This window comes from Necator americanus, chromosome V, assembly GCF_031761385.1.
Source record: "Necator americanus strain Aroian chromosome V, whole genome shotgun sequence".
NCBI lineage: Eukaryota > Metazoa > Nematoda > Chromadorea > Rhabditida > Ancylostomatidae > Necator > Necator americanus.
In genome coordinates, this window is record NC_087375.1 from 1,275,283 (window position 1) to 1,301,768 (window position 26,486).

The window sequence follows — 26,486 nt, forward strand, 5'->3', positions numbered from 1 at the left end:
TGTCCTAGAAATTTTGCCACTTTTATATTTTCCTCCCCTATATTTTCCTAAGCACACTTTTTTTCATCTGTTCGTACACGAATTCGGTATAAAATGCTTAAATCCTTGCAAATGAAATTCCTTAAATTTTTGTAATGAAGAGAAGAAAGCTGGTAAATTTAGGAAATAGACATGGCTTCGGACCGATTATGGTGTCAGGATAAGATGTATCTAAATCTTAGCAGCAAATGTTTCTTCTTCAAACACCGTGTGTATTCATCTACGATTATCATCTTGTGGGCATTGGAAAATTCGGGAAATTCACAATTTTTTCTGGACTTGATATTGGTGAAAGAAAGTCTATTCCTACTTTCTCTAAGGAAAACGCTGTCGAACTCCTGTAGAACCCAAGTTCACTAATAATGTTTTTATTGCTTTAAGTAGTATTTAAAAAAAATGTGAACAGTAACAAAAATCACCCGTTGAAATGAATTACATACATAATTGTCATTTTCTGTTTATTCAAATCTTGATTTCGTCACAAAATACGTTGTTTTTCTGTTTTAATTTCATGTAGGTTGTTAGTTTGAAAAAAAAAGTCAAACACCGTAAACAAAGATCGTTGCACGACGGGATTTGATGATCCTCATAAAAAATACAGTAACTTCTCAATTTCAGTTCGTGATGAGGCAAATATAGGTTGAAAAGTCATTAAAACGCATTTTAATGTTTCTAGGTTCGGAATAATTGGTACAGTCGAGTAGTACCACTTTTTTCTTTGAACCATACCCATTCCTGTAAGAAAAGCGACCGAAGGCTATTGGTTTATTGGAAAAGCAAGACCTAGTCCTAGCACAGTGTACTGTATTAATACTGGATTGTAATCTACTATTTGCTTAACTTATATGAAGTAGGGTACAAATATTTATTCAACTCGTCTATGTACAAATATCTGATACTAATATCATAAAGGTTTAGTGTAAAGTAAACACCTTCAATTTTTCTCTCAACTAAAATGTTTTTATTTTTAATTTTAATACGTAAGAATCGGTTATTCAACGTCAATTTTGTTACTTCTGTAGCAAGCTGAGAATCTCTTTTGAATGGAACAAGACATTCATTTTGGAAAAAAAAACTGCTCCCAAGTAGTTATGCAATGAGAATACTTAAAGACTTCTCACTTAAAGAACTTATTTACTATTGTATCATGAAAATTTAGGAATTTATACTCAGTACTGAGGTGCTGAACTGAATTTGTGCTCCTGTGTTCTCCCTCTATTGCTCCTGATCTCTTTTTTTAAAGTAAAAGTTAAGTCTTTAAGTGCATTAAAGAAAAGTAAAAGTCACTGGAGTGTCAATCCACTTGGGATGCGCCACCGCGTTTTACCGGAATCCGTAATCCGTTAGGTTTTGGGGAAAAAAAAGGCTTGTGGGCCCATACAATGACTTACGAAGGCCAGCCGATGATCGAGTCAGTGTTTTTATCCTTCCTCCCAGACAAATCTGATACCAACTTATCGATGCCGGAGTGATGAAAGGGTTGCTATGTAACGGGGCGGTTTCGAACCATCGACCACGTGGCTACAACGAACCTCTAGCCGACTGTGCCACACCCACCACCTTTGATCTCTTTTTTGGCAGCAAAAAACGTAGAGAAGTCCAATGGAGACGATTTTTCTCGTTTAAATATCTTTGTGCCGGTCCTCTTTGTTCGTGAACTACGGACTGATAACTCTGATTTCATCGAAAAGGCAACTTGTGCTGTAAAGTTTTCTGCAGTTTTCGCTGAGATGTCGCCTACCAGTTTAAATGTACCATTGAACATTTATGCAATATTTTCCTTCTTCTATACTACTGTAATGAGAACCTTGAAGACGAAATTATGTAATTGTTGAGGATAAGTGAGGAAGAAAGTAACATAGATAGTAAAATATTGTAGAGATCAAGTTGGGTTTATTTAGTTATTTAAAAATTTTTTTAAACTTTATTTATAAATTTTCATATACTTTATACCATATTTTTTAAAATATTTTTTATGTACATATTTTATTTATGTATTTCGTTTTCCTAATTTTTTAAAATAAATTTATATTTAGTTATTTAGTTAGTTTATTTAATTTATGGATGGGATTACTGCTGAGGATTTTGGCATAAATGCATGAAGGATGAAGTTCACAAAATTGAACCGATTCGGTTGTGCTTAAGTCTCCGATTTTATTTTTGAAAAATCAGTTAATAAATCTCAAAATTGTTTGAGGTTTATGAATTTATGTGCAGCCTTACAATAAATAACGAGTACGAACCGATTTTTCAAGTCACTTTTTATTTTTTAAACAATAAAAATAATATAAAAATAGAAAAAAAGGAAATATAATATAAAAATAGAAAAAGAAAGAAAGAGAAGAAAGACTAAATCTTTTAAAAAGATCTAACAGATTTAATTTCTCTATTCTGGATGGGAGAGGGATAGCACTATTGCGGTTCCGAACCATCGATCGTGCATTCGCAACCCAACTTCTTATCGACTGCGCTACGCACGAACAAATATTGATGTGTACGAACAGAGGTGAAGTTTTTTTCTTTTACTAAGGTCCCATGAAAAACCACTGTTGCGCGGCTAGCAGCGATTTTCCTCAAAAAAAAAGATCAACATAAATGAATTGAGGTAATCTTAGAAACCAATAAACCGCTGATCCCTAAAAAGTGAAAATAACGGGAAATTACATTTATAGACATGAAATGTTATCTTAATTGTCGATAACATTATGGCAAGATGGAAAACTATAAAATTCCTTGAAAGTCTAAATGGTTCTTCTCCGCATTTGAGTGATCGAAGACTTTCGAAAGGTCAGCGCTGCTTTTCGAACGCATTATTTTTTCTGAAAAGAGAAAAATCATACCATATTTGTAATGTGAAAGAACCTTATTTTTTATCCAAATACACAAACTTCATGCATCTCAGCATTCTCTTCAACGGGTTTCGGTTTGGAAGTTGCCCACGGTGCTGGTTGATCTGTGAAGACGGGGAACGAGAGTAGATTTGCCTAAAACAGCCAGGATATATATATATATATATATATATATATATATATATATATATAGTTTAGTGGAAAATTTTAAGAGTGGAAGCATTCATTTTCTTTCATTCTTATCATTTAAACATTCAAGCACAGTCAATGGTCGCATAATTTATGTTCATTCCAAAATAATCCGTGGATTTCGCACAATTTCGGATAGTATAGCATAATTTTGCAAGGCAATCGTTGCGATAAATTGGATATATCGCTTTTTTTGTTTACTGAATCAACGCGGTTATTAAAAAAAACCTTAATATGTCGAAAACAGTTGTAGAAAAAAATGACATAGGCTTAAAATGACCTAAGCACAATTTTTAGAATTATTTTGAAGCAACGGCTAATTTTTAATTTTCTAATAAATGTGATACTCCAATATCTGCAATATCCGTTTCTTCCCTTCCCCCTTCGTAAACTAAAATAAATGAATAAATATAAATAAAGATAAATCAGCTGCAGTGTTTATACTACATGCCCATGAGTCGCTCTGAGGATCAATCACTTTTTAATCTGATAAAACTCACCGTGATCATAATCACTCCACAACAAAGAAATACCAGCGCCCATTGCATTTTGTTCGAATCATCATCGACGAGAGCATTCACTAATCCTGGAGCAGTGAACAAAGCCACACATTTCATAAACTGAATTGTCGCTATGACGACATGAGCATGTTGTCTGAAACCAATATGAGTAAATTTAATAGAATTTTTTTTATAAAGTTGAATGAATAACAATGAAAAAATAACTGTCCTATAATAACCGTAACGATTCTGGACTTACACTCACCTTGCAACGAAAGTCCCACACTTGTAGAAACCACCACAATTACAACTGCTAAGTGTATGGATAAGGGAGAATATAAAAACAGCCACCCATTTATATTCAAGAGGAATAAACCTGTAATATTAAGAACAATAACGTAAACTTGTAGATTGAGATAGTACTAAGGTGTTCAGCTGTTTGTTTGGAAGTGCGTTTTAAATTTTGTCGTAGTTATTCCAAGAAAAATCTAAAAAATACAAATAGAGTTCGGGAAAAATGTAGTTGGGGGAGGGAGCACTCAAGCATTCTTTCTTTTTTCTCTTAGTAACTTTAACTTACATGTCATAGATCCTCCGAAACAAAACAACTAAGATCTTAGGGATGCGACTAATTTATTGTAGTTATTTACTTCCAGAAATAAGAGCGCGACTGAGTGGCCCTACAACTACATACACTTAGTCTCCCTTTATCCTCCAGCTCTAGATAGGACATCCTAAAAATGTTGTGAATCCATCACGGACATAAAACCTATGCAGAATCTAGCTAAGGTTGTAGCGCATGAGCGTTTCCAGAGGGGCTATTGGGCACCTGAAAAATTTCCTAGCATCGAACACAAACTCTCGTCTTCAGCGGCGTCAGAAATAGCGTTTATTCTATTCTATTGCTAAATACAGTCAGTCTAAGGAATTCAAATGCTCTTCTAGAATTAGAACATGGAATGCTTATCGGTATCTCGGTGTCTTACACTGTAAAAAAAGGTTAGCTGGAAATTATCAGCGGTGGACACTGTTGACTGTTAAGATATTAAAAATGATAATTATATCACAGCGCCCATTATTTTGATTTCACATCATATCTGAAAAATAAGCGGACCATGGTATCTGTCCACATGTGCAATTTGTGCTCTAGGATTCTTCGTATAAAAGAGAGTTCACTCACTCACCCAACAAAACAGAACATTGCACCAACCACACCAACTGAAATTGTATTGAAAATGTTCATTTTTGTTGTTTCCGAAAGGAATCTGAAACAAAAAAAGAATTGTGCGGGAAAAAAGGAGTGGATAGGTTGGAAAATGATACTTTATACGATCGCTAGCGAGTCCGGCGACGACTTTGCACGGCAGTTGAGCGACTGTCGTCAGTGAGACCAGCAGCCCGGTGGTGTCGATTTCGAATCCGAACACGTGACGGAAATAAATCGGTGAATACGTGGAAAGAAGGATCATAGCGGACATCTCACAGAAAGCATTGAACCACACGGAAAGAATAGCTGGGCTTGTGAGCAGATCCTGAGGAATAAATCTGTTTTCAGTCCTAGTTAACTAAGGTAAACATTAGAATTATTTACAACAAACAGCACATTTTCTGGCTGATTTCATTCTAAAAAAAATTGGTAAACCTACTCAGTCATTTATAAACCTCAGTGCTTTTCCTGGCTGACCTAACTCCTAAAAAAAACCAACTCTGTCTCTGAGGAGGCTACCTTAAAAATATCAAAAAAAAGAATCAGAGCTAAAATGAGGTCATAATGGCTTTCCATTCGAGCCATGCTGGAAATGTAATATTTCTAAAAAATTACTAAAAATAATTTCTAATTTTTATATAAATTAAATAAATAATAGCAACAAACTCTGGAAAATACTGAAACAACAGATTTATTCTTATTTTTTATTTTATTTTATTTTTATTTTTTTTTACAGAACAACGTATCCTTCAAGAGCCTGGTAGATCTATTGATTTTTTCAATTACTATTATTTATCATGAATTTTTCTATTATTATTTCATTTATTCAAGTTAATGGTGTATTCTTCCAAACTCATAGTCACATCATAAAATCCCAAAAGTTTAAGTACTTAAATGAGTTCCCAATGACCTCACAAGATCCAAATTATAAGGAAAACTATGGTGTACGTAAAAGTGCGTAAAATACACCATACCTTGTAAGGTACATCTTTCTTGTGTTCAATATGTTCTGCACTTTTTCCTTTCTGAAAATCAGAAAGAAATCGATGAAAAAGACCTCAGACAGAAGAAAAACAGTCACGGAATGACTGAAAAAGAGGAACCTGAATATGTTTCAATTCCTTCTCGGACACTCTTGAGGATATTTCTGGTTTATCCGTATAATAAAGGAACCAAAGAGAAAAAGCAATGGCACCGAATGCCCCGTGCAAATAATACGATGATTTCCATCCAAGCGACGAGCTGCACAGCTGAAACACTCGTTCTACTTACTTATTAATCCCTGGATAGTGTGGATTCACGGGGACTCACCAATCCAGTCACCGCATTCGTAACAATAGCAGAAATTGGAGTGAATGAGGTAAGAAATGCTATGTATATTGCAGTTTCAGACAGCGGAGCCCAACGAACGCATACCAAGCCGATAGCGGCAAAATCTGCGGAATACGCCAATCCCTGAAAGTTATCCACGAAAAAATCCAACAGGAAAGAATTGAATGAATTCAAAGTTTTCTTTACATCAGTAATGTATTTACATTACAAAAACAAGAAAAGTTACCATTCTTTTTTGGTTTTTCTCCTGATCTCATGTTTAGTTCACGCAAAATCACGTTTGATTGCCTAGTGTTGAAGGATTAATATAAGAAAATTAGAGATATAAGAAAATAAAAATGTAAGAAAAGAGAAATATGCGGAAGAAAGATAGTTTTATTTTAAAACTGTATAAATTTTGAAATAAAACATTTTTTTCTACATAGTTTATATTTTACATTCTATTTTTTTTCTATATAATAATAAACCAGGGAAGAATTGTATAATTTTTTTTTCTTTTTTTCTTGACATCAGTTATGTATTTACATAATATTTGACACAGAATTAAACAAACAAAAACAAATGCTGAGAGGGAACGGTTCAGAGAAGGAATGAAAACAATAAATTGGCGGAAAAAACTCAGATAAATATTAAATAATGATTGTTAATATAATTGGTAATTACACGTAAGAAATTTCATTTTGATTTGAAATAATTGTTTGATTTCTATTGTTAGAAATCGATAAATTGGTAGATGTTAGAAATCTTAAAAATTCACCTGAAGAAAACGAACGATGAGGAGTGAAACGAGCCCCAATCGAGCAGCTGTGGGGATTAAAAGCGTAGAAATTGTCGACGTAATCCCTGCGACTAAGAATGGATACCTGTAATTTTATAATTTGGAAAGAAAAACTGGTACATCCTTTAAAAAACATAAAATTTAAACCTCGCTCCGTATTTGATATAAAAATAATTGATAGGGAATGTCCCGATGATCGTCCCAACAGCCACAGCCCAAATGATAGCGCTTTTTTCTCTTTGCGAATAATCATATATACTCTTGATGGTCTGAAATTATGAAAAAAACACTTCCTAATTCGAATTTGTGCATTTGAGATAAAAATGAGCATAATAATCTTAAAAATGTCAACCTTAAAATTAAAAAAAAAACGTTTGAAGTCTTTTTTCGACTTTGAAAACAGGATCTATATGTGTTTCTAATGTTTGCATTGCCTTCAAGATCCCAAGGAGCACTTTTTAAAAAAAAAACGCATTAAAGTGCCTTACGTCTTCGACTATATTCATTAATTGGCTCATTTTTTAAAAGTATTGATTCTATTGTGATTATATTATTTTTATTTCTTTAATTATCTAAAAAAATCGTTAGTTATTATCATCAATTAATCGTTAATTAAAAATTATCTAAGAAAACGGAATGTTGTTAAGCAGTAGCTAATAAAACGTCCTGCATTCAAAACTTCTTAATATTCGAATTTTATCTTATTATATATATTATTACTACAGTATATTATATTTTTCATATATATTATACTACCTATAATGTTAAATTTTACAAACAGAGGCAACTTTTATAATTATTATTAATTTATTAATTTATTTATTAATTTTATCTATAACATTGAAGTTTTAACTAATTGAAATTTAATATTATTGTTATGCTATGTATATATATATATTATTATAGTTTTATATTTATATTTCTATAGATCTTCTAATAATAAAACTGGAATTAAATAAGGCGAGTGTTGGATTTCTTATGATTGAATGACCTCAGGCAACATCTTCGGGCGGAGTTCAGCCGATAAGCGCTCAGTTTCTTAGATCCCTTAGGTCCTCTAGCAGATCAACTCCGTAGTACTGTAGTGTTCTTGAGGCTTTTGTACAGTGGCCTGTATTTGTTTGTCCAGGTAGCGCATACTACAACAATCCTTCCTATCACTCTATCATTTTCTCACACCTTCTCTCTCTCCTCATTCCGCCTTAGTCGAATATGGAAGAGAACGTGCTGTCGATTTTTGAATAGAGAAGAAATCAGAGATTTTTCGACTAGTATAACCATAAAGTTTTATGAATCACGTTAAGATCATTTCTCGTTCTTCTTAGAAGATCAAACAGTTCATTTCTGAATGATTCAACAAGTATTACATTATAAACAATAAGAATACGCAATTATGCGTGCGCATTTCCATTTCTAAAAAAACAAAAACAAAACTGGACGTCATCCTGGCCGGAGGGATTTGATTAATGGTATGGAAACCAACGTATGAAATAACGTATGTGAAACTGTTCAACTGCGGATGGCAATTAGATCAATTAGTTTCGCTATATGAACAGAAAAACAGCTGTGGATTACTTTTGATAGAGATTTTTCGGTAATTTGGTTAATGTCAACGGAATGAAAAGGAAAACTATCTCAACACTATTACAAAAATCACACAAAAAAATTCACACCAGTTGCATAAAAAGATAAAAATAAAAATAAATAGCTGGGAAAGAGCTACATTGGTGTTTGGTTTCTAACAAATTTGGTCAAATCTGCTTAAATGTCGTTGCAAAAATTTTTGTGAATTGTTAAAAAAAAGTTTAAATTTTATTGTAATATTATCTGTTATTTTTATTTAAGTGACGTAAAAGGAAAACGTAAGTAATTTATTTCAGTCGACACGAGTATAAAGCGACATTTCACGGATCAAGGCTGTTTTCTGCCTGAGGCAACATAAAACATTATGTCTTTCTGAAAGCTTTTTTTTGTTTTTTTTCTAAACGTAAGCGATCTTTACCTGGTTTTTTTTAGGAATAAAAACTATCAACATAGAAAAATACTATACTACCATACAATACAGTACTATAACATAGAATATAACATACAACACACATAAACAGAAACTCTACCACCAAAGCAAAACTACAAAACCCAAGGTTATCATGATGTTTGACCTTAATTCCCTGAAATTCCGGCTACATTTTTTAAAAAGAGCATTTTTTTAGTTCCAGAAGAAAAAAAAAACCTATAAACTTACTCCATTTCCAATTTCTACAACGTCTGACATGTCCTCTCGCATACAAATAAATGTAAAATTTATAATAATATAATTCGAACAGATACTCGTTAGACACATTACGCCAATAGCAAGAACAATGAATCGATATCGATTGGTAGCAATATTCATTCTAAAAAGAGTTTTTTTTTTCTCAGAAAAAACTGAATTTCGTTTAAAAAAAAAGAAAGAAAAAGAGGTGCAAGAAAGAAAAAAAGAAGGCGAGAACTGTAGGGTTGAAAGTAATGTAGACCATCGTAATGATAATTAAACACAGTGTCTCACTCATGATATAGTTATCAGATCAATAACAAATTGATCACTGTTGCTTCCGAACGAAACGAACGATCCTGTTTGGCAAACGAACAAACGGTGTAATGCACCACACAACACTCTTTTCTTGTACTCTTCACGTGCACGAATAGAACGGTGGTCTGCTGTTGCAGGATGATGTTTGTTCCCACTACAGTACTACTGTATCGGGGATCATCCTTGGTTTTTTCTTCTCACCTCAATTTTCGTTTCCATTAATGATCATTTCTCTTCCGAATTTTAAACGAAAAAATTCGAAAAATTTTTAAACAATTTACACTATTTGTATTTAATATTCATAATAATATTTTTATTTTCTTTACAATTTAAATAATTTTTTACAACTACTTTTAAGCAGATGTGCCCACCTCTGTTAGAAACTAAAAAAACCAATATAGCTTTTTCCTATTTATTTCCTCTTGTTCTCCTTTTTTCTTTCTTCTTTTTCTCTTGTTCTTCTTTTTCTTAAAAAAAATATACTGCCAAGTACTAAACTTATAAAAAAAAATGATCTGCGGTCTTCAGTTTCAGATAAATTCCGGATAATTTTGATACGGAGCGGATTTTCTTCGTTTTTTCCAATAATATAATATAATAAATAACGAAATAACTCTATTTTTAATTATTAAGCGAAATGTATAGTAGACTTCGTTATTCTCTCTACGTGAGTATGCTTAGGTTCCGTAATAAAATAAAAAGTCCATGGTCATCTCTCAGTTTCTCTTCATCCTTCCACACAAACTTTCTCCACCAGGCTTCAAGTTTTTTTCCATGAGTTCCTGAATGTCGATAATTTTGCTGAGGGTAAACGCTTCAGTGATGGAATGTTGAATTCGTGAATAGGTGGAACTTCGACTCGGATTACCTCATCTCAGAGCTTCCCAATGTTATCTTTCTTCTTTTAATGGAAAAAAAAATGCTTTTTGTTAAAAATGAAATCCTAAACCTTGCTTTGATTGACTCAGTGATATATTTAATTTCTAAAAATTTCACGGCTGAAAAATTAGATCCTGTCTAGAGAGAAGATTTTCCAAGACAAATCCAAAACGCTTCCAAAGAACCTTTCGCGTCAATATCTTGATCGTAACCTCGAAATTTTTTCCGTTATCGTGCCGCATTCTACCATCACCTAGAGCCGTGGAGTCATGTGATTTCCTTTTGCCATCCAGGAGTTCTTTAGCTCAAAAATATAATCGTCTTGTGTCGGATTTAATTTAAATTCACTTCGACGTAGGCGAAGGAAAACGAGATAGAATAAAAATAATATTAGATTTCTTGTAACTTAACGACTATCGTAGGACTGTGCTGTTAATTCTGTTTTTTGGAATAATGGACAGTAGAAAACCGCTCACCTCCTCAGTACACATGGATATTTACCCTTGAAGTCGTTGAGGATACACGTAGAAATTTAAGAACTCTAAGAGATCTCAGTTGCGAATGGATGTTGCTAAATGAAGTAGATCAAAGTGAGTCACAATGAAAAATGCGGACGCAAAAAAAAACGAGGATCTTCTGGACCTTCTTCGAGAATGTTCCGATCACCGATATCGTTGTTTTTCGGATTCATCTCAATTCTTACATTCCCTTTATAAATATATTTTGGTTAAGAGTACTTTTTGAATTTTTTTTATTCATGTAACTGACTTTTTCAACCCCACTGGATTTTTTTCGAGTTGTCCAAAGCTTATGCGATCGCCGCCGATGCATGCTATGTAAGAGAAAATTCCCATAGACTTGAAATGAACATATTCCTCTCTTTATAAAGTGGGAATTAAAATTTTTGCTAGCTCATTTCTCTCCAAAAAATGAAAATTCCGAGTTTGAAGAAGTTGGACGCTCCAAATTCTCGAGAAATACGCTTAAAAATTTAGTAGACTTCAAAGAAATTTCTGTGCTTTTAGGATAGCATTGATGAGCATTAGCATGGAAAAAATGCAAAATCTAACCGATTAAGTATAAGATAAGGAACAACAAGAGCATCAAAAAATAACAGGTTAGTGGTTTCAGCTATAACAAGGTCCCATGCACCATATCCTTCCATGCTCCAAAATTCCCAGTAGATAAAAAATAGAATTTCGAATACAACCATGCATAACACCTGAAAATCGCATGAGAGAACACCACAACTTTTAGTAAAATCCTAAACAAAAAATAGGAAATTGTTATTATGGAAAAATGGAATTATGGAAAAAAAATGTGCAAATAAGGAAAGTTTTTTCTTTTCACCTGTAAAGTCATCTTTATTTCATGATTACGTTTGAATGAAATGAGTTTCCGACGAATCAACACAGCAAATAGGACAGAATATGAAACAAAATTTATAATACCAATACTGTAGTTGGATAAAGTGTTGATGCTGTAATTAAACTCGATTTTATGGTAGGATCCTCCTGAGGAAGTAATGTTCGCTTTTTTTCCACTTGTGGAGAAATAAATGTTCGCTTTTTTTCCACTTGTGGTAGAGAAAAAACACCAGAACTATTATTCAAATTTTTTCTTAGTTAATTGTTATTTTGTCTAAAATTAATCAATTAATTAATTAATAAAAAATTCAACGAGTTATTGTGTCTGAAATTTGAAAAAATTTACGTACTTACCGGCGAAATACTGACGAGTTACGACTTTTCATTAAAGTATAACTCATTGCTGAATCCGTCCATCGAATTCCAAGTAATGGTGTATTCAGGATCACTAAGCATGCGAGAAAAAATAAGAATATAGCAATAAGTATTGCCTGAAAATAAGGGAAAAAATTTGAATCTCGTAAATTCTCAGATTCATTTCACATAAAACTACGCATATGCTCAATCCCGCAGCCCTACATAGTTATTTTGAACCCTAATTACAATTCCCTCCAGATTTTGAGGTGTTCTACAATAAATAAATAGAAATAATAAATACAAATTTTACGTTACAACAAATAAAACGATCCATGGCACCGAGGAACATCCTTTGCCACTACTCCAAAAAATTTTCATGTATAGGAAAAGCAAAAATGATTTGATGAATGTACAAGGATTAGGCTTCATGTGAAAAAAAAATGAAATGGAAAAGGTCCGTCCACTTTTATACCGAGTCAGAATTTCTCTTCGTCATTGTGATACCTTCTTAAACAAAATATTTTAGTGTATTTTTTTTGCTAAATCTATAGCTCAATTGAAATAACATCGCAAATGGCAAACAAAAGAAAAAAAAAATTGTGGAGACTTTTTTGGGTCTAGGGAATTTTTGTCTAGTGCAAGGAAAGAACAGATACAAACAGATATCAGATAAAAGAATAATGTTCACGTTGTTAGTAGAAGGAAATCAATAAATATCTGTAATAAAATGGTCGTTAATCTGTTATCGTGTTAAGCTCCTAGCTGTGTTGTCCGAGAATCAATCGAATCTTTTTGATTTCCGATTATATTAATAATGCATCCATTAAATTAAGTATGGATTGACTACGTCAGAAATATTAGGAGATCCTTGCTTCCTCTTTTTACTTTTTTTTAAATTTTGTGCTTTAGACCTTGCTAAATAATAAGTTTATTTTATATTCATAATGTCAACTTCAGGATAAACACTTCTCGATGCAGATCCTTGTTGATTGACGATCTTTAACTGTACACAAGCAGAAACTATTCCTGGATGATCATTGATCTTAACATCAAACAATTTATGCTGATTTTGACATTCTGTCGCAAAACAAATTCGTTGATAACCTCAAATTCTGTCCACGTCAAGGTTTAGAAAAAGTTTGGCATAGGAAAGAGTATTTTTGTAGAATAAAATAAAATTAAGTGAAATTAGATTAAATTTCTTCCGAAGGAAATTAATACAAGAAAGAACACTTTTCTAAAAAGAAATTATTTCCGATTTGGTCACATCCATAAAAATCACAAATGATGAAATTAACAAATATGTCATTACCTGCGAAATAGACTTCTTAAGATAATTATTTGCTCCAACCGGAAATGCCGTATATACGAGGCGATGGAAGGTGATGACAATATTCAGAAGAACCACGGTAAAGTACGGTGCATAAGCAAAAGCACCCAGACCCTGAAACTTCCGCCCCTAAAATTTCATATAAGTTCTAAATGAACCTCCACGAACTCACAATCCATAAAATTTGATACTTTATCCAATCCATATAGAAAAGAGCTGTAAGACTGGCTATAAGATGAGCAAAAAATCTTAATAAACACAAAATGGAAATAGTGAACAGGAGAGTGAAGGCGAAGTCAGATTTCCAACCGCATAATCTGCGGATTCCCTTAAAAACGGTGGTGGATGAGTGATTGGTTCAGTTACAATAAGAGTGTTTTGTAAATAAACAAATAATAATAATTAGTATGAAATTCAAAAGTAATTCCTAAAATAAAACAAAATACAGCGTGTTGGAAGCGGTTGGAAGTGCGTAATAAGAATAATAATAAATGAAGGTAATAAGAATATCTTTATCGAATAAATAAATAATAATAATTAATTAGAAGCTTACAATGATGAAAACCGAGTGAAGAACGAGGGAGACAACGCATATGAAGCTGTACCACCATACAACCAACGTCCTATCGGTTCCAACAAAATACAACGTTGGAAGCGGTGATGGCGTGGTGTGTTCCTCTACAGGTTCATTCATCGAGGCGGTGGTAGACATTCGCGTTCAGCCAGTTCCCTTCACCTGCTAATAATTAATTTTTAGGATAGAATTTTTTCAACGGAAACCTTTATCCAGTGGCTATTTTGTAAAATATAATAAAATAAAATTAGACTAAATTTAGTCACACTCATGAAACTCATAAATAAGGAAGTTCATATATTTGTCGTTATTGCAGAATATATTCAATCTGAAGGAACCTTACGTCACAAAACACATTAATGCAATCATTTCGTTGAATGACGTCATAGAATTTGAAATATCGAGAAATGTGGGGAACTCGTTATAAATTATTATTCATTATCAGGTTATTTAAGTATATATAAATTTTTTTATGGAATTTATTTCACTTATGGCGTAAAGAGAAAGAGAAGAAAGAAAAGAAGCATCACTGTAAATATAATAACAAATATATGTATCTTCTCAAGTATTGGCTTAAGATACTGCAAATAAATGTAAATATATAAATAAATTAATAATAAATATAAATATATTGGTACAAGGTACTGTAAATATAATAATAAATGTATGTATCCTCTCAATTAATGACACAAGTTACTTATTTAGTTATCCAGAATGCTACAGTGTTAACACTTTACGGAAAACACTAAAGTGCACGGACGACTTTGTCAACAACGCCTGGAAATTTCAAACATTTGCAAGGAATTCTTAGGAATTCCTTCAAATACCCGATCAAGAACCAGTAACCATTCCAGAATAAATCCACACATCTCAAACAAAGATCAAAAGAAAAAGAAAACTAAAAAGCTGTGCTTGCTCAGGAGTCGTATCGCTATCACATTAACTCTAGGTATTGCGTGAGGGGATTGCTCTACTAGTAGTAATTAGGATGCGATCCCTCACATAAAACCGAAGATCAAATCTGGAAAAGTTCTATTCAGAGCCAGATAGTCTGTCAATGCTCTGAATTCTTCCTTTTAATGATATTTTCTTATCGTAAGCACTTATCCTACCCCAAAATTCATGTCCTGAAATGTCCTAAAGCTTTGCAAGTCAGTCAAGTATTTCTGATTCATACGTAAGGATCGCTGCTTGCATTGCTGAAGGGAGCATTTTCACGACACTATGGTAAGTTCTGAGAGTGCGAGTTGCTTAGAAATTTTTCATTTCATCCTGATCTCTTATTCTCGCATAAAATAGTAGCCAGTGTACTGGTTTCCAGGATATTAGATAAATCACACCATGCAGTTGATTTCCTTTCCGAGCATACTGTATATTGCGCAGTTCAAGAGTTAATTAGAAAATTACTAAAAATTAAATTATAAATTTATGAAGACTATGAATTAAATTATGAAAATTGTGTGAGAATTGAATCGTTGAAGTAAATCGGCACAATCGACTGCATAAAGTATCGTTAGTGTTCCCGAAAAGTTTCCGAACCCATCAGAATCCACATCCTCCCAGACAAGTCTGGTAGCAATTGTCGTTCCCGGCACGGACTTTCCCAGCCAGCCGGCACCCTTTCTCGCGCGGCGCGTGGGAAACTTTGCCAATGGCAATGTATTACGGCAGCGCTCCCACGCCGCCGCAGTGTATAGTGGCTGGCTCCGAACACTCGGGGTTCCAGTTCTTATTTTGCCTTTCTCGTGGTGTCGTGATTATCGTGTTCGGGTTCGCGCCTCGATCGATTGCTCTCCACTACCGCATATCCGCATCACCCGTCTACCCTGGCTGACCCTAGGCCCAAACCGCATCCCTTATCCATCTCACGCCGAGGACCACAACTACTTAGCCTGTGACAGGCCCCTTATTGTGATATGCCGTGATGTCGTGTATATTTATGCCGTTGTCGTGTAGTGTGGTGTATTAGGATAAACCCTTTATCATTTAACCATCTATACCATATTCGACCATAGGGAAAAGGTTGGGGAGCGGGGTCAGGGGGCAGCCCCGAGGCCCCCGAAGAGGGAATCAGGGCAGGGGGATGGGACCCTGGGCGCGTGCCGTGCAGGGTTCGGAAGGCTAGGCCACCATCCGGTGGCTAGCCCAGCGCCGGCCCCTCCGGATCCGGGCATTCGGCCCCGGATCCTCTCACCGATCCCTGCCGCTCCTTCTCGGAGCGGATCCGGAGTACGACAGCAATGTTTCGACCACGGAGGGATGAAAGGGTTGGTACTGAAGAGGATTCGTACCTCCGATCAGCCATGCAGCCACAGCGGAACCTTTTACCGACAGCGCTACACCACCAATTGTAACAGGAATGCCAAGAAATTGTCGGAAGAGTTTCCACAGGAGCAAGAAACTCTTCAGAATCATCTTCATTCTCCTACAGAAGGAAGTAGGTCATAAAGTGTTGTGGTAACTGAAACAACGGTTTTGCACAAGAGAATTGGCTTTAATAGTCAGAAAAGGTCCATCTTTGTGGCTGTGTAATGTTAAACTATTGTAAATCCTGAAAAAGGCCTCACATTAAAAGCAGCATACCACAAATCTGAGGTGAAATGGATTTCAGGTGGAGTATCCGTATACGGAGTCGTAGATTATGCGGACCGGGGTGGTTCCGCTCATCTATCCCTGAATCACTGCAAACAGCCGGCCCCTGAATGCTGTTTTGTACGATGCCTTCTATTGCAGCGCGCTACCCTTGCACACGTAGCTTCGTTTACTTCCTCTGTAATACTTTTAATCACCCATTTATCAGTACTATTCAACTGAACGCTGCTAAGTGCCACATGTTTTGGGAACACTCCTCCTCAAAACGTCATGAAACACATTGCAATTGCATACGCGGCATCTCTAGAAGAAGCGAGGTGAAGCGTAGCGGTTAGTAGCGTACTGGAATCATTGCTGGCACCACCCATCGCTGCAGTTTGCGAACCTGCAATCTTCTGCTCCGTAGGCAGACGCGTTATCCATTGCGCCACGCGGCCTAATATGAATGGACATCATGGTACACCAACGGTGATTAGCAGAGGAAACGGTGAAGAGCGAAAAGTTCTCGACCACGGCGAGATTTGAACCTGCAATCTTCTGCTCCGTAGGCAGACGCGGCCCCACTAGCGTTCTAACTTCTGCCTCCACCGGCGCCGTTCCGAGCGCGTACGCAAATACACTGGCTTCATGTCGTTTTGACCCGGCTATTCGTAGATAGGGCCTGGATTATCGCGATTCCTATAGTGTGCGACTTATAAATCCCCAAAACTCCTACCGCTTCTATATATTGCAATGTGGGATTCGTCCTGTGCCAAGCGTACGTTCGTGAAGATCCTATACTGCATAGTCAGGGTTCATTAACTGCGCGACGTTATATGAATGCAAACAACAAGTATTAACAAAAGAGAGTCTAAGGTTTAAAGGAGAAATCAATACAAAGACAAAAGATGAGGGCGAGCCGCCACCCAGTGGCGTGATATAAGCGAATGAAACGATTTTGGAAGACCATGGAGTCCATCGAGCGCGTAGGTCATGCTCACCTTTAACCCACCTTAGACGCGGTGCCCCCGTCTCTTCCTCATAATAAAAGAAATCTTCCTGAGGTCTTCAGTCGACTAGGTCATGTTTTGGGCCACCTTTTTTGAAGAGCACCAGTGTGCTGTAGGTCACACGTGCTAATTTTACGGATTTGGTTTGCCGGATGGTAAGGAATGCTACAGACAGGTCAAATCGACGTCCTCGATGCAGCTTCGCAAGCGACTGTGCTCAAAGCGGTGGTGTTATCGATCGAGATCGAGATGAGACTATCGTGACATGCAGTGATCAGTGATGCTAACAAGGATCCCTCCACAGCGATCCTAACCGCTACGCTAAACTGCAACGGCTCGAACGCAGCCGCTTACGCAACTGCGCTTTCATGTCGTTTTGACCCGACTTTAGCATGATTGTGTTCAGAAACGAGGGTTCAAACACTTTTTGCGCCTTTTGAAGTAGAAGGAATGTCTGCTGCCCCGATTAGACGCTTTTTTACTCCTCTCGTATCGATTAAACTATAAACGCAGCTTAGTTTGTCCGAATGTTTAGTAGGTGAGCTATATTCGGGTCAAAACGACATGAAGCACGGACTGTTGCGCAAGCGGCTGTGCTCAAAGCGGGGTGGTGGAGATAGCGGTTGGGATCAAAGTGGGACCATGGCAAACTGCAGAGATGGGTGGTGGTGGCGAAGATCCTTACACCATCCAAACCGCTACGTTTTACCGCGTCGCTTCGAGCGCAGCCGCTTGCGCAACTGTCCGTTGTTCATGTCCTTTTGACCCAACTATACAGTCGACGTAAAGCACCTCGATTTCGAGGTATGCTGCCTTCATCCATTCACACATTCATTCATTCACACATTCATCGCCACATATAAAATAAAGGACGTTATAATATGCAAATATAAATAAGTAAATAAAATAATTGTAATAATACAATTCGTATATTCTTTTTGCGTTTTTTCATTATGTCTTTCCTGTATTTCTTTCTATTCATCCTTGTCATCTCCTTTTGGCACTTCATTGAGCGTAATAAACATAAATAAATGAGTAAATAATAACTTGTTCTTTTCATCAGTTCAAAGTTGAAATTATACTAATCCTCTCCCTTTTCATGCACATATAGGATTGGCAAATACAGTAGAGACGAAAATCATAAAATGAGTACAGTAACACAAATAACGTGGGCGATTTTATGTGCTTCTGCAACTTTTAGTTTTCCTAGTTATTATTGTAGTAGCTCGCATACGACATACGTTGTTAGGTGCTTCGTAGGGAATTCGGTCGTTAAGGCCGCTTCTTATTCCATTTTTCAGGACCATTAAGGGGGATTGAAAGTGGTAGGACTTATTCTCGTGGGTTACGCTTCTATACTGTATCTTGTCGTGAACAGATCAGAGGATCGTGAGCAGTATGTTGCCTTTAAAGCCAGCATACCCCGAGTCTGAGGTGGTGTGGATTTCAGAGACGGGTAGTTCCGCTCATCTCTCCCTGCATCACTGCAAACAACCGCCTCCAGAATACTGTTTTGTACGACGCCACCTATTGCAACGCTCCACCCCCTGCACCGCCTCCGCCCTGCGATTCGTCAAAAATCAACTCGGACTGCCCCGATAGGCAGTAAGGAACGCCACGCGTGCAAGGGTGGCGCGCTGCAATAGAAGGCATCGTACAAAACAGCATTCAGGGGCCGGCTGCTTGCAGTGATGCAGGGAGAGATGAGCGGAACCACCCCGGTCTCCATATTCTACGACCCCGTATACGGATACTCCACCTGAAATCCGTAACACCCCATATGCCTGCCGTATGCTGCCTTTAAAGAGCGAAAGAAATCTTTTGCTAGATGGACCTCGACTACGGCAGGTGCATTTATTGCCTCCGGTCCTCCTTCCTAACAGCTAATATAATATAGTATGTAATAATATAATACACAATATATAATTAAACGCAAAAAATGAATGCAATGTGAAGTAAAATATAACACACAAAATGAGGAATAACGCGAATTTTGCAGTCGAAATTCAAGCTTCTAGATCTGAACCTAAACATTGGCAGGTGAATACTTCACCTGAGAACGGAGTGATTAAGTGACAAGGTATTTGGTTACAGTGGCAAACAATATCGGTTAATTAACATTGGTTTATCAGTAACAAACTTAGGAATACACTAGGGATCAGCAACACCAAACAACGGTTTCAGCAACGTTAACGCAGTTTTTTTTTTGATAAATATTTTTGGGAAAAATATTCTATGTTATTTGATCGTTTTAAATCTGCATACATGTACAAGAAACGTAGCTAACTTAGATTTTTGATGTCGTTTCCGTCGATTCCCGGGCGAGAAGTAAGTGATTTTCTTCGTCTGCGCCTTAACTAACTCTTTCAAGATCTTAGTGCTCTCGAATGAAGTTCCTAAGGTGTGGAAAGAGACCGTGGTCACATCCAATCCAAGATTTCATTCGAACTTAATAAAGAACAACTATATATCCTACTTCCAACACCAGTAAAACTTATGGAAAAAATAATTGTGGATAAATTATTGTCTTTATCTGGAAAGTTAAACTTAGCGCTTTTTAAACATTACGGCTCTATCGCTTGAGCTTCAGTGTCGACTAATTTAATTTCAAGGCAAATCAGTGAGCTTAGTTCACGTTAACTTAATCAGAACATTAATTGTCCCGCTCCAAAGAATTTCGAGACTCGAATACTTTCAAATACGTGATCATAGTCTTTGAGGCTGGTTGGATTCTTTTGACAGTCAATGCCACAATTAAAGGTATCACCCCACGAATCTGAGGTGGTACGGATTTCTGGTGAAGAGTTCCTATAGATCATAGATTATGGAGGTCATAGATTATGAAGAGGAGGTTGATTCCGTCCATTTCTTCCTAATTACCGTAAAAAAAACGGCCTGGAAAATGCGACGCGTGCTCAGAGCTGGCGCGCTCCAATCGAACTCGTTGTAGAAAATAGCGCTCCGGAACGCTCAAAGCCGCATCTTTCAAGCCGTATGTATTTTACGGCAATTAAGAAGAAATGGACGGAATCACCCCCTTCCCAACAATCTATGACCCCGAATAGGCATAAGCCACCTGAAACCCGTACCACTCCAGACACTCTTCGTGGGGTGATGCCTTTAAGACCCGCAGATCTTTATAAGCCAGTAGTTCTTGTAAGTGCAATTTTGAACTTCTCAGAGCATAGCGAGCAACAAAGCACTAAGTACCAAACAACATTATTAAATTAAAACACTTTTACTTTACTTACTTACTATTATTATTATTATTACTTTGTCTATTTCAGATTGTCTACATAACTAATTACTCCCAGTTATCTACGTGACTCGTCCATTTTCCTTCACCTTGAGGACGGCTCTCAACTTGGAAATCCCTAAGAGAAGAAAAACATGGCGAAAACAAAACAAATCCAGCAATGTCGAACCAAGAAAGGACGTTTTATCGCTTCTTGTGTTTAAGTCATCTTTTAAATGATTGTTCCTATATTAATCTAAATTTCTAAAAGTTTGGAAAGCTAAATCTATTAATGTCTATCTAATCTAAATTATTCTCAATTTTTAAAATTTTGAAAAGCATTCAAAAGACGAAATGTAGTGTTTTGTGTTAGTACTGGTCATCATATTGTAACCCAGGAGCTAGAATATTTTAATGAAGCAGCCCCAAAACTACAGAAATAATTGCACCCTGCTCAAATATTGAATATATTGAATATATTTCAATTTTACGAACTGCAGTCTCTAATTTTACATTGAAAAAAAAACAACCGCGGAAAGAAAATTGTATACACTTCTCTCATATAAGAGGGATGTGTAAATGCGTTAAAGTTACGTTTATTAAAGAAGAATAATATTGGAATAATACTAAATAAAGTTAAAGTTAACAGAAAACTTTTTTTTTTGCAATTTATCATTAACAAATTTATACACATACAAATAACAATGTTACAAATATGTATGGTGCAGGCAGGATGGATATACGATTGAAGAAATCCAGACAAGTTTTTATTTAAATTTCTCGGGAAACATTGCACAAGTAACGGAAATTGAATAAGCTGAAATTACCATGAAAAATACAAATATTCATTAAACATGTATTCATATGCTTCGTCTTTGAAATGCTTTCATGTGATCGGCGGAAATTTTTACAACAGGAATAGTCGGCCGACCGCAGAAAATGCTCCTTATCTCATCTTTTACGCTTCTGAAAACGATACTAATAATCAAGGATACTGGATAGCTTTTTAACCTAATTAAAAAAAATTATTTAATTTACTTTAAATTTTCTTATAATCGCAAACAACACCACTAGAAAATTAGGGAACCTCTTCTGAAAAAAAAATTTGTTTACTTGTTTAGTATAACGTAGGGTAATATGAGCACATCAAAATAAATCAATATCGAATATCCGTCACAAACACGTTTCCAGATTTCCGGTAAACTATAAGTTGGACCATATTCCCAATATAGGAAGAAGATTAGCTCGAGTATTGATACAACTGCCGCCTAAAACAAAACATGGAACATTGAAAAAATTAAATTTTTTGAAAATATGGAACGATCTCGTAATTTTGCAGAAATATGAGGCTTTCGAAGTATTTTTTGATTTTTCGTTGAGTATGGAATCCGATCATTCGGCAGGAAACATACCTGTACCGTCATTTTAATCTCGTTATTCTTCTTAAAAGTCAAAACTCCTTTTAGAAACAATGTGGTGAACATAACGAAATAGGCCGAAGCGTTAACAACACCGACAAGATAGTTGGACACTTTATTCAACCTGAAATGCGCCTTTAATTATTTCCAGAGATGTAATTCACCATATTTCGACATGGTATCTGCCACAAAAAGGAAAGCGCCAGGTTCCAATGAGAAGAAATTGGGTGCCGGGTTTTTTTTTGTAAAATTTTTTTGACTCTAACAAAGTGTGTTTCTCTCTTTTTCCTTTATTTTTTGGTGCTCCGCTAGTGTATGTGGATAAACAAAGAAAATATTCAAATATTTCTGTGTAGCGGCGAGATGAAGGAAAAAAGTAGGAAAAATTTAAGCAACAGCTAAGATAAAATTAAGGATTAAGATTAAAGATTAAAGATTAAATTTGAATATCGAAAAACTGCAATCTTTATGCCAAGATTCAAGGAAAGTCGAACTTTCGCACTTTTCGAGATTCAAAACTGGAAGATATGCTCATAGCTTTCTTCGTGGACATTCTTTCGAGTGAAACGTGAAAGAAGCTGCATAAACTTATTTTCCTGGTTTTTTCATCAACTTTCTCTTTATTTCATTTTCATGACAACCATCGTTTCCCGATAAATCCATCAGGTCTAGTGATCACGTCGGAGGGAATCAAAGCAATTAGCAATTAATCAGATTTTTCCAGGCTCTGACGGAAGCGAAAACGCCGAAACGCTAGCTGTTAATAAATGGCAGTACCAATCTAGGAAACAGCTCAAGCAAATCAACAAAAAAAAATTCAATTAATCAACTTGAACGAGATCATTCTAAAAATAAAATATATAGAAGTGAAACTTAAAATTGAAGTGAAACAAATCCATTCGTCGACAAAGAAAGTCTACTTTTTGTACAACCACGATAACAGGAAAAGAAATTTTCTGCGTTAAAACGTTCCTAATCTGGAAATCTGATGGATATAAATTTAGCGATCCTTTCCTTGAATCCGGTTTTACGGATTGCACGTGATGAGAGTGTCATTACCAAAGTAGATAATCTTTTCGGCGAAACCACAGAGAAACAATCAAGAATTTTCTTTTTTTTTCACAATTTCAAATTTATACAGGTTTTTTTTCTACGCGGTTTTCTAGACGTTTCGGACAATGGAAGAAACGTTCAGAGAACTGCCCCGGAAAAATAAGTAGGACAGTAGAAGAGGTGAAGCTTAGGTGAGTTGACGTGTTGTTTAAAAATATGAAAAAAAAAACACCTTTCATTTTATTTACTTTAGTTTGGACTTTCACTTTCTCCGACTTTTTACAACGTGGTAATCTAGTGTATAGTTGTAGCTGCTAATCCAATTGACATAATTTTTCTTTATGAAATTATAAACTAATATAACCATACAAGATTCCAAAAACTTTCAGAAATTGAGGATGTTGCTGACTTTTCCGAGAATGTGAAGATTACGTTCTTTGATGGACTTGACGGAAAAGAGGATGATACTGTTTCCAGTGTCCATGAATGTCCATCTTTCCAGGAAAATACGACTCATTTATGAATCTAATCGAACTCACGTTGAAAGAAAAGGGAAAAAGGAACTTCGATCAAAATAGAAAAAGAAATAACTTGGACATGATCGGACTGATGCTAGTGGTGAGAGAGTGAATGCCATATACGAGGTATAAAATATGAATACAAGTACGATGAACGCCTGAAATTATACATGAAGATTTCTAATTTTTCCTATTTTTTTGCACTTTTTTTTTCTCACAATCTCATTCTTTACTGGGTCCAGAATTAGGATAAAAAAAAAGATAAAGTCTCTGCCGTATCAATCCACTTGGGATGTGCCAACGCGTTTTACTGGAATTCGTAATCGTTTGAGGTTTTCGGACGTGTAACTGGCCCATACAATGACTTGCGCGGGTCAGCCGATGATCAAGATCAGTGTTTTTATCCTCCCAGACAAGTGTGGTACCAATTTATCGACCCCGAAGGGGTGAAAGGTTTGGTTTGCGCTAGGGCGGTTTCGAACCCCCGACCCTACAACGAACCTCTAACCGACTGCGCCACACCCGCCGCTTCAGAATTGGAAAGTAGTAAATATAAACCGAAATCATGATATTTGAATGCTTCCTTTCATCCTTTGGGCTGATCTTCCCAGCCTATTTTTTTGATTTTCTGTTGTTGTTTTCTTTTAAATGCAATACTGAGGAAGCTTAATAAGTTTATATCAGTAACAAACCTTCAATACATTCGTAGTTAGGATATTCGGAGCCTTAAACGGAAAAATTGTGTATAAAAGTCGATGAATAGTGAGAAAATTAGTAGTTATGACGAAAGAAAGGAAGCTGCCTTGATAATTAGAACCGGTTATCTGAAATTGAAATATGATATGATCGAGCAAGAAGAAGTTTTAGCAAATTTTTGACAATTTTTTGAAAAGGAAGCGTTTCTCTTCCTGACTTCTCTCTCTTATCGAAACCAAACGAATTTATCGATCTCAGAGGGATGAAAGGCTTCGTGAGCACTATGGCGGATTCGAACCTCCGATCGACCGTGCAGGAAGCAGAACCTCTAAGCGCTACACTACACCCACCCATGGAATAGTTGCAAATTTCGTTTCTTCTACACCACCTACTTATAATTTCTTTTATCTCCTTCAAAAAAAGCGGATATGTTAGAATCAAGGCTTCAAGACTCACCTGTGGACTGACTTCTATATTTCTATTATAAAAATTTAGAATTTTTTTCTAATCAAACATTGATTCCTGTCGTTAATTACGTTGATCTTACAAATGACTAAACGAGTCTCTCTTAATTGTACCCTAGTGTCGATAATTGTCTGATAATTGCTGCACAGGTAATTAGCAGCAAGAATCAGAGTTTCACGGAAAAAAAAAACTTCAAATTTTTTAACAGAAACCAACTCACCGGGTAGATCGTAATGTGCTGATTTAAAAAAAAATTTAAAAAATTGAGGAGATCAGGAGATCTGCAACAAAAAATTCCCAATTTTATAATAGAATCAACTCAACGGAAAGATTATGATATTTTGATGCTTTTTTAAAGAAAAAAAACCAAGCTGTTTTGTTATGGATAGATCAAAAGATCTATCAATAACAAAACAGCTTTAAAAAAACGCAGATTTACAAAAAAAAAATCAGCTGAAAATAGTGGCACTAATGCACCAGTTCACCGGATAGATCTTGATGTGCTGATGCTTTCCCATAAAATCGGGAAATTTTTCTGGGAAATGCGATTGTGGCTCATTTCCCAGAAAATCGGGAAATGAGTAATCGAAATTGTTCGATACGTAGGAACTTACCCGGGAAACTGTTGTACTTTCAATAAGAACGATTCCATGGACGTATGAAATAAATAATCCAATATAACTTAATATACTGAAGATTGTCATAATTTGTAGTAGATAGAAGGCGAAATCCGATTTCCATCCTTTCATTTTCTGGCATACCTAAAAGCTAGGATTTGTAGTGACAAAAACTGGATCTCTTAATATTTTTCTGTTAATTTAGATTTTTTTATCGAATATTTTTTTTCATTTTTTGGCCTCTAACAACATTATAGCAATAATAATAATAGTAATAATAATAATAATAATAATAATAATAATAATAATAATAATAATAATAATAGTAATAATAATAATACCGCTCACCATAGCGAAAATCACTTGCAAGAGCAACGAGCACGCGATCAACAGAAGAGCTGAGCCAGCGTAAAGAATTCGTGCTGTTCCTACCATCGGATAATATTCAACGGTACAATTGTAAGCCATTTTTGCTCGAATAAGGACTGAGAACAATATGTAGAATCCAGAGAACTTGATTTGCAATAGGAACACTAAAACGCGGACTTTTCTGGAATATATAGTATTATTTTTTTCTGGAATATATAGTAGAAAAAAATAGAAATACTCCTGTTCCTAAGAAACGAAGCGATGGAAGCCGAAATTGATGGAACTGTTGTTATTTCTCAATGTATCTACATGTTGATGTGCTGTGGATTGTAAGAAAAAAATTTAAAAAATCTAAAATTGTGTCCGTTTCCTTTTTATTCTTTGAACAACTTTGACTTTTTTCTTGAACAACTTTTTTCTTTGAACAAAATTTTTTGACAGAAAGCCATCTTTATATAATATAACGTCTGTTATTTTTATGTATTTTGAAGCCATTTCTTTAAATTTTACAACTACCTCAGCTAGAGACAATGTGAAATCATTTATAAAAAAAATCAAGAAAAA

General features: G+C 35.5%; 1 protein-coding gene across 2 annotated transcripts in view; it reads right to left on the bottom strand.

Annotated features, from left to right (window-relative positions):
* Positions 1–2,849: 2,849 nt before the first annotated feature.
* RB195_012632 (uncharacterized protein) overlaps positions 2,850–26,486 on the bottom strand; it is a gene marked incomplete at both ends in the record, with an annotated part of 31,918 nt that continues 8,281 nt past the window's right edge. Inside the window, 17 exons of one of the 2 annotated variants that reach the window (XM_064202091.1) lie at positions 2,850–2,858; positions 2,928–3,023; positions 3,578–3,731; positions 3,843–3,953; positions 4,762–4,842; positions 4,901–5,109; positions 5,759–5,809; positions 5,888–6,034; positions 6,096–6,239; positions 6,874–6,979; positions 7,042–7,163; positions 9,137–9,287; positions 11,413–11,564; positions 13,379–13,510; positions 13,569–13,644; positions 16,262–16,395; positions 22,199–22,328. In XM_064202091.1, the coding sequence (XP_064057972.1) occupies positions 2,850–2,858; positions 2,928–3,023; positions 3,578–3,731; positions 3,843–3,953; positions 4,762–4,842; positions 4,901–5,109; positions 5,759–5,809; positions 5,888–6,034; positions 6,096–6,239; positions 6,874–6,979; positions 7,042–7,163; positions 9,137–9,287; positions 11,413–11,564; positions 13,379–13,510; positions 13,569–13,644; positions 16,262–16,395; positions 22,199–22,328 (2,005 nt within the window). Of the gene's footprint in view, positions 2,859–2,927; positions 3,024–3,577; positions 3,732–3,842; positions 3,954–4,761; positions 4,843–4,900; positions 5,110–5,758; positions 5,810–5,887; positions 6,035–6,095; positions 6,240–6,873; positions 6,980–7,041; positions 7,164–9,136; positions 9,288–11,412; positions 11,565–13,378; positions 13,511–13,568; positions 13,645–16,261; positions 16,396–22,198; positions 22,329–26,486 lie in introns of those variants that run through there. The other variant, XM_064202092.1, reaches the window with a different exon arrangement.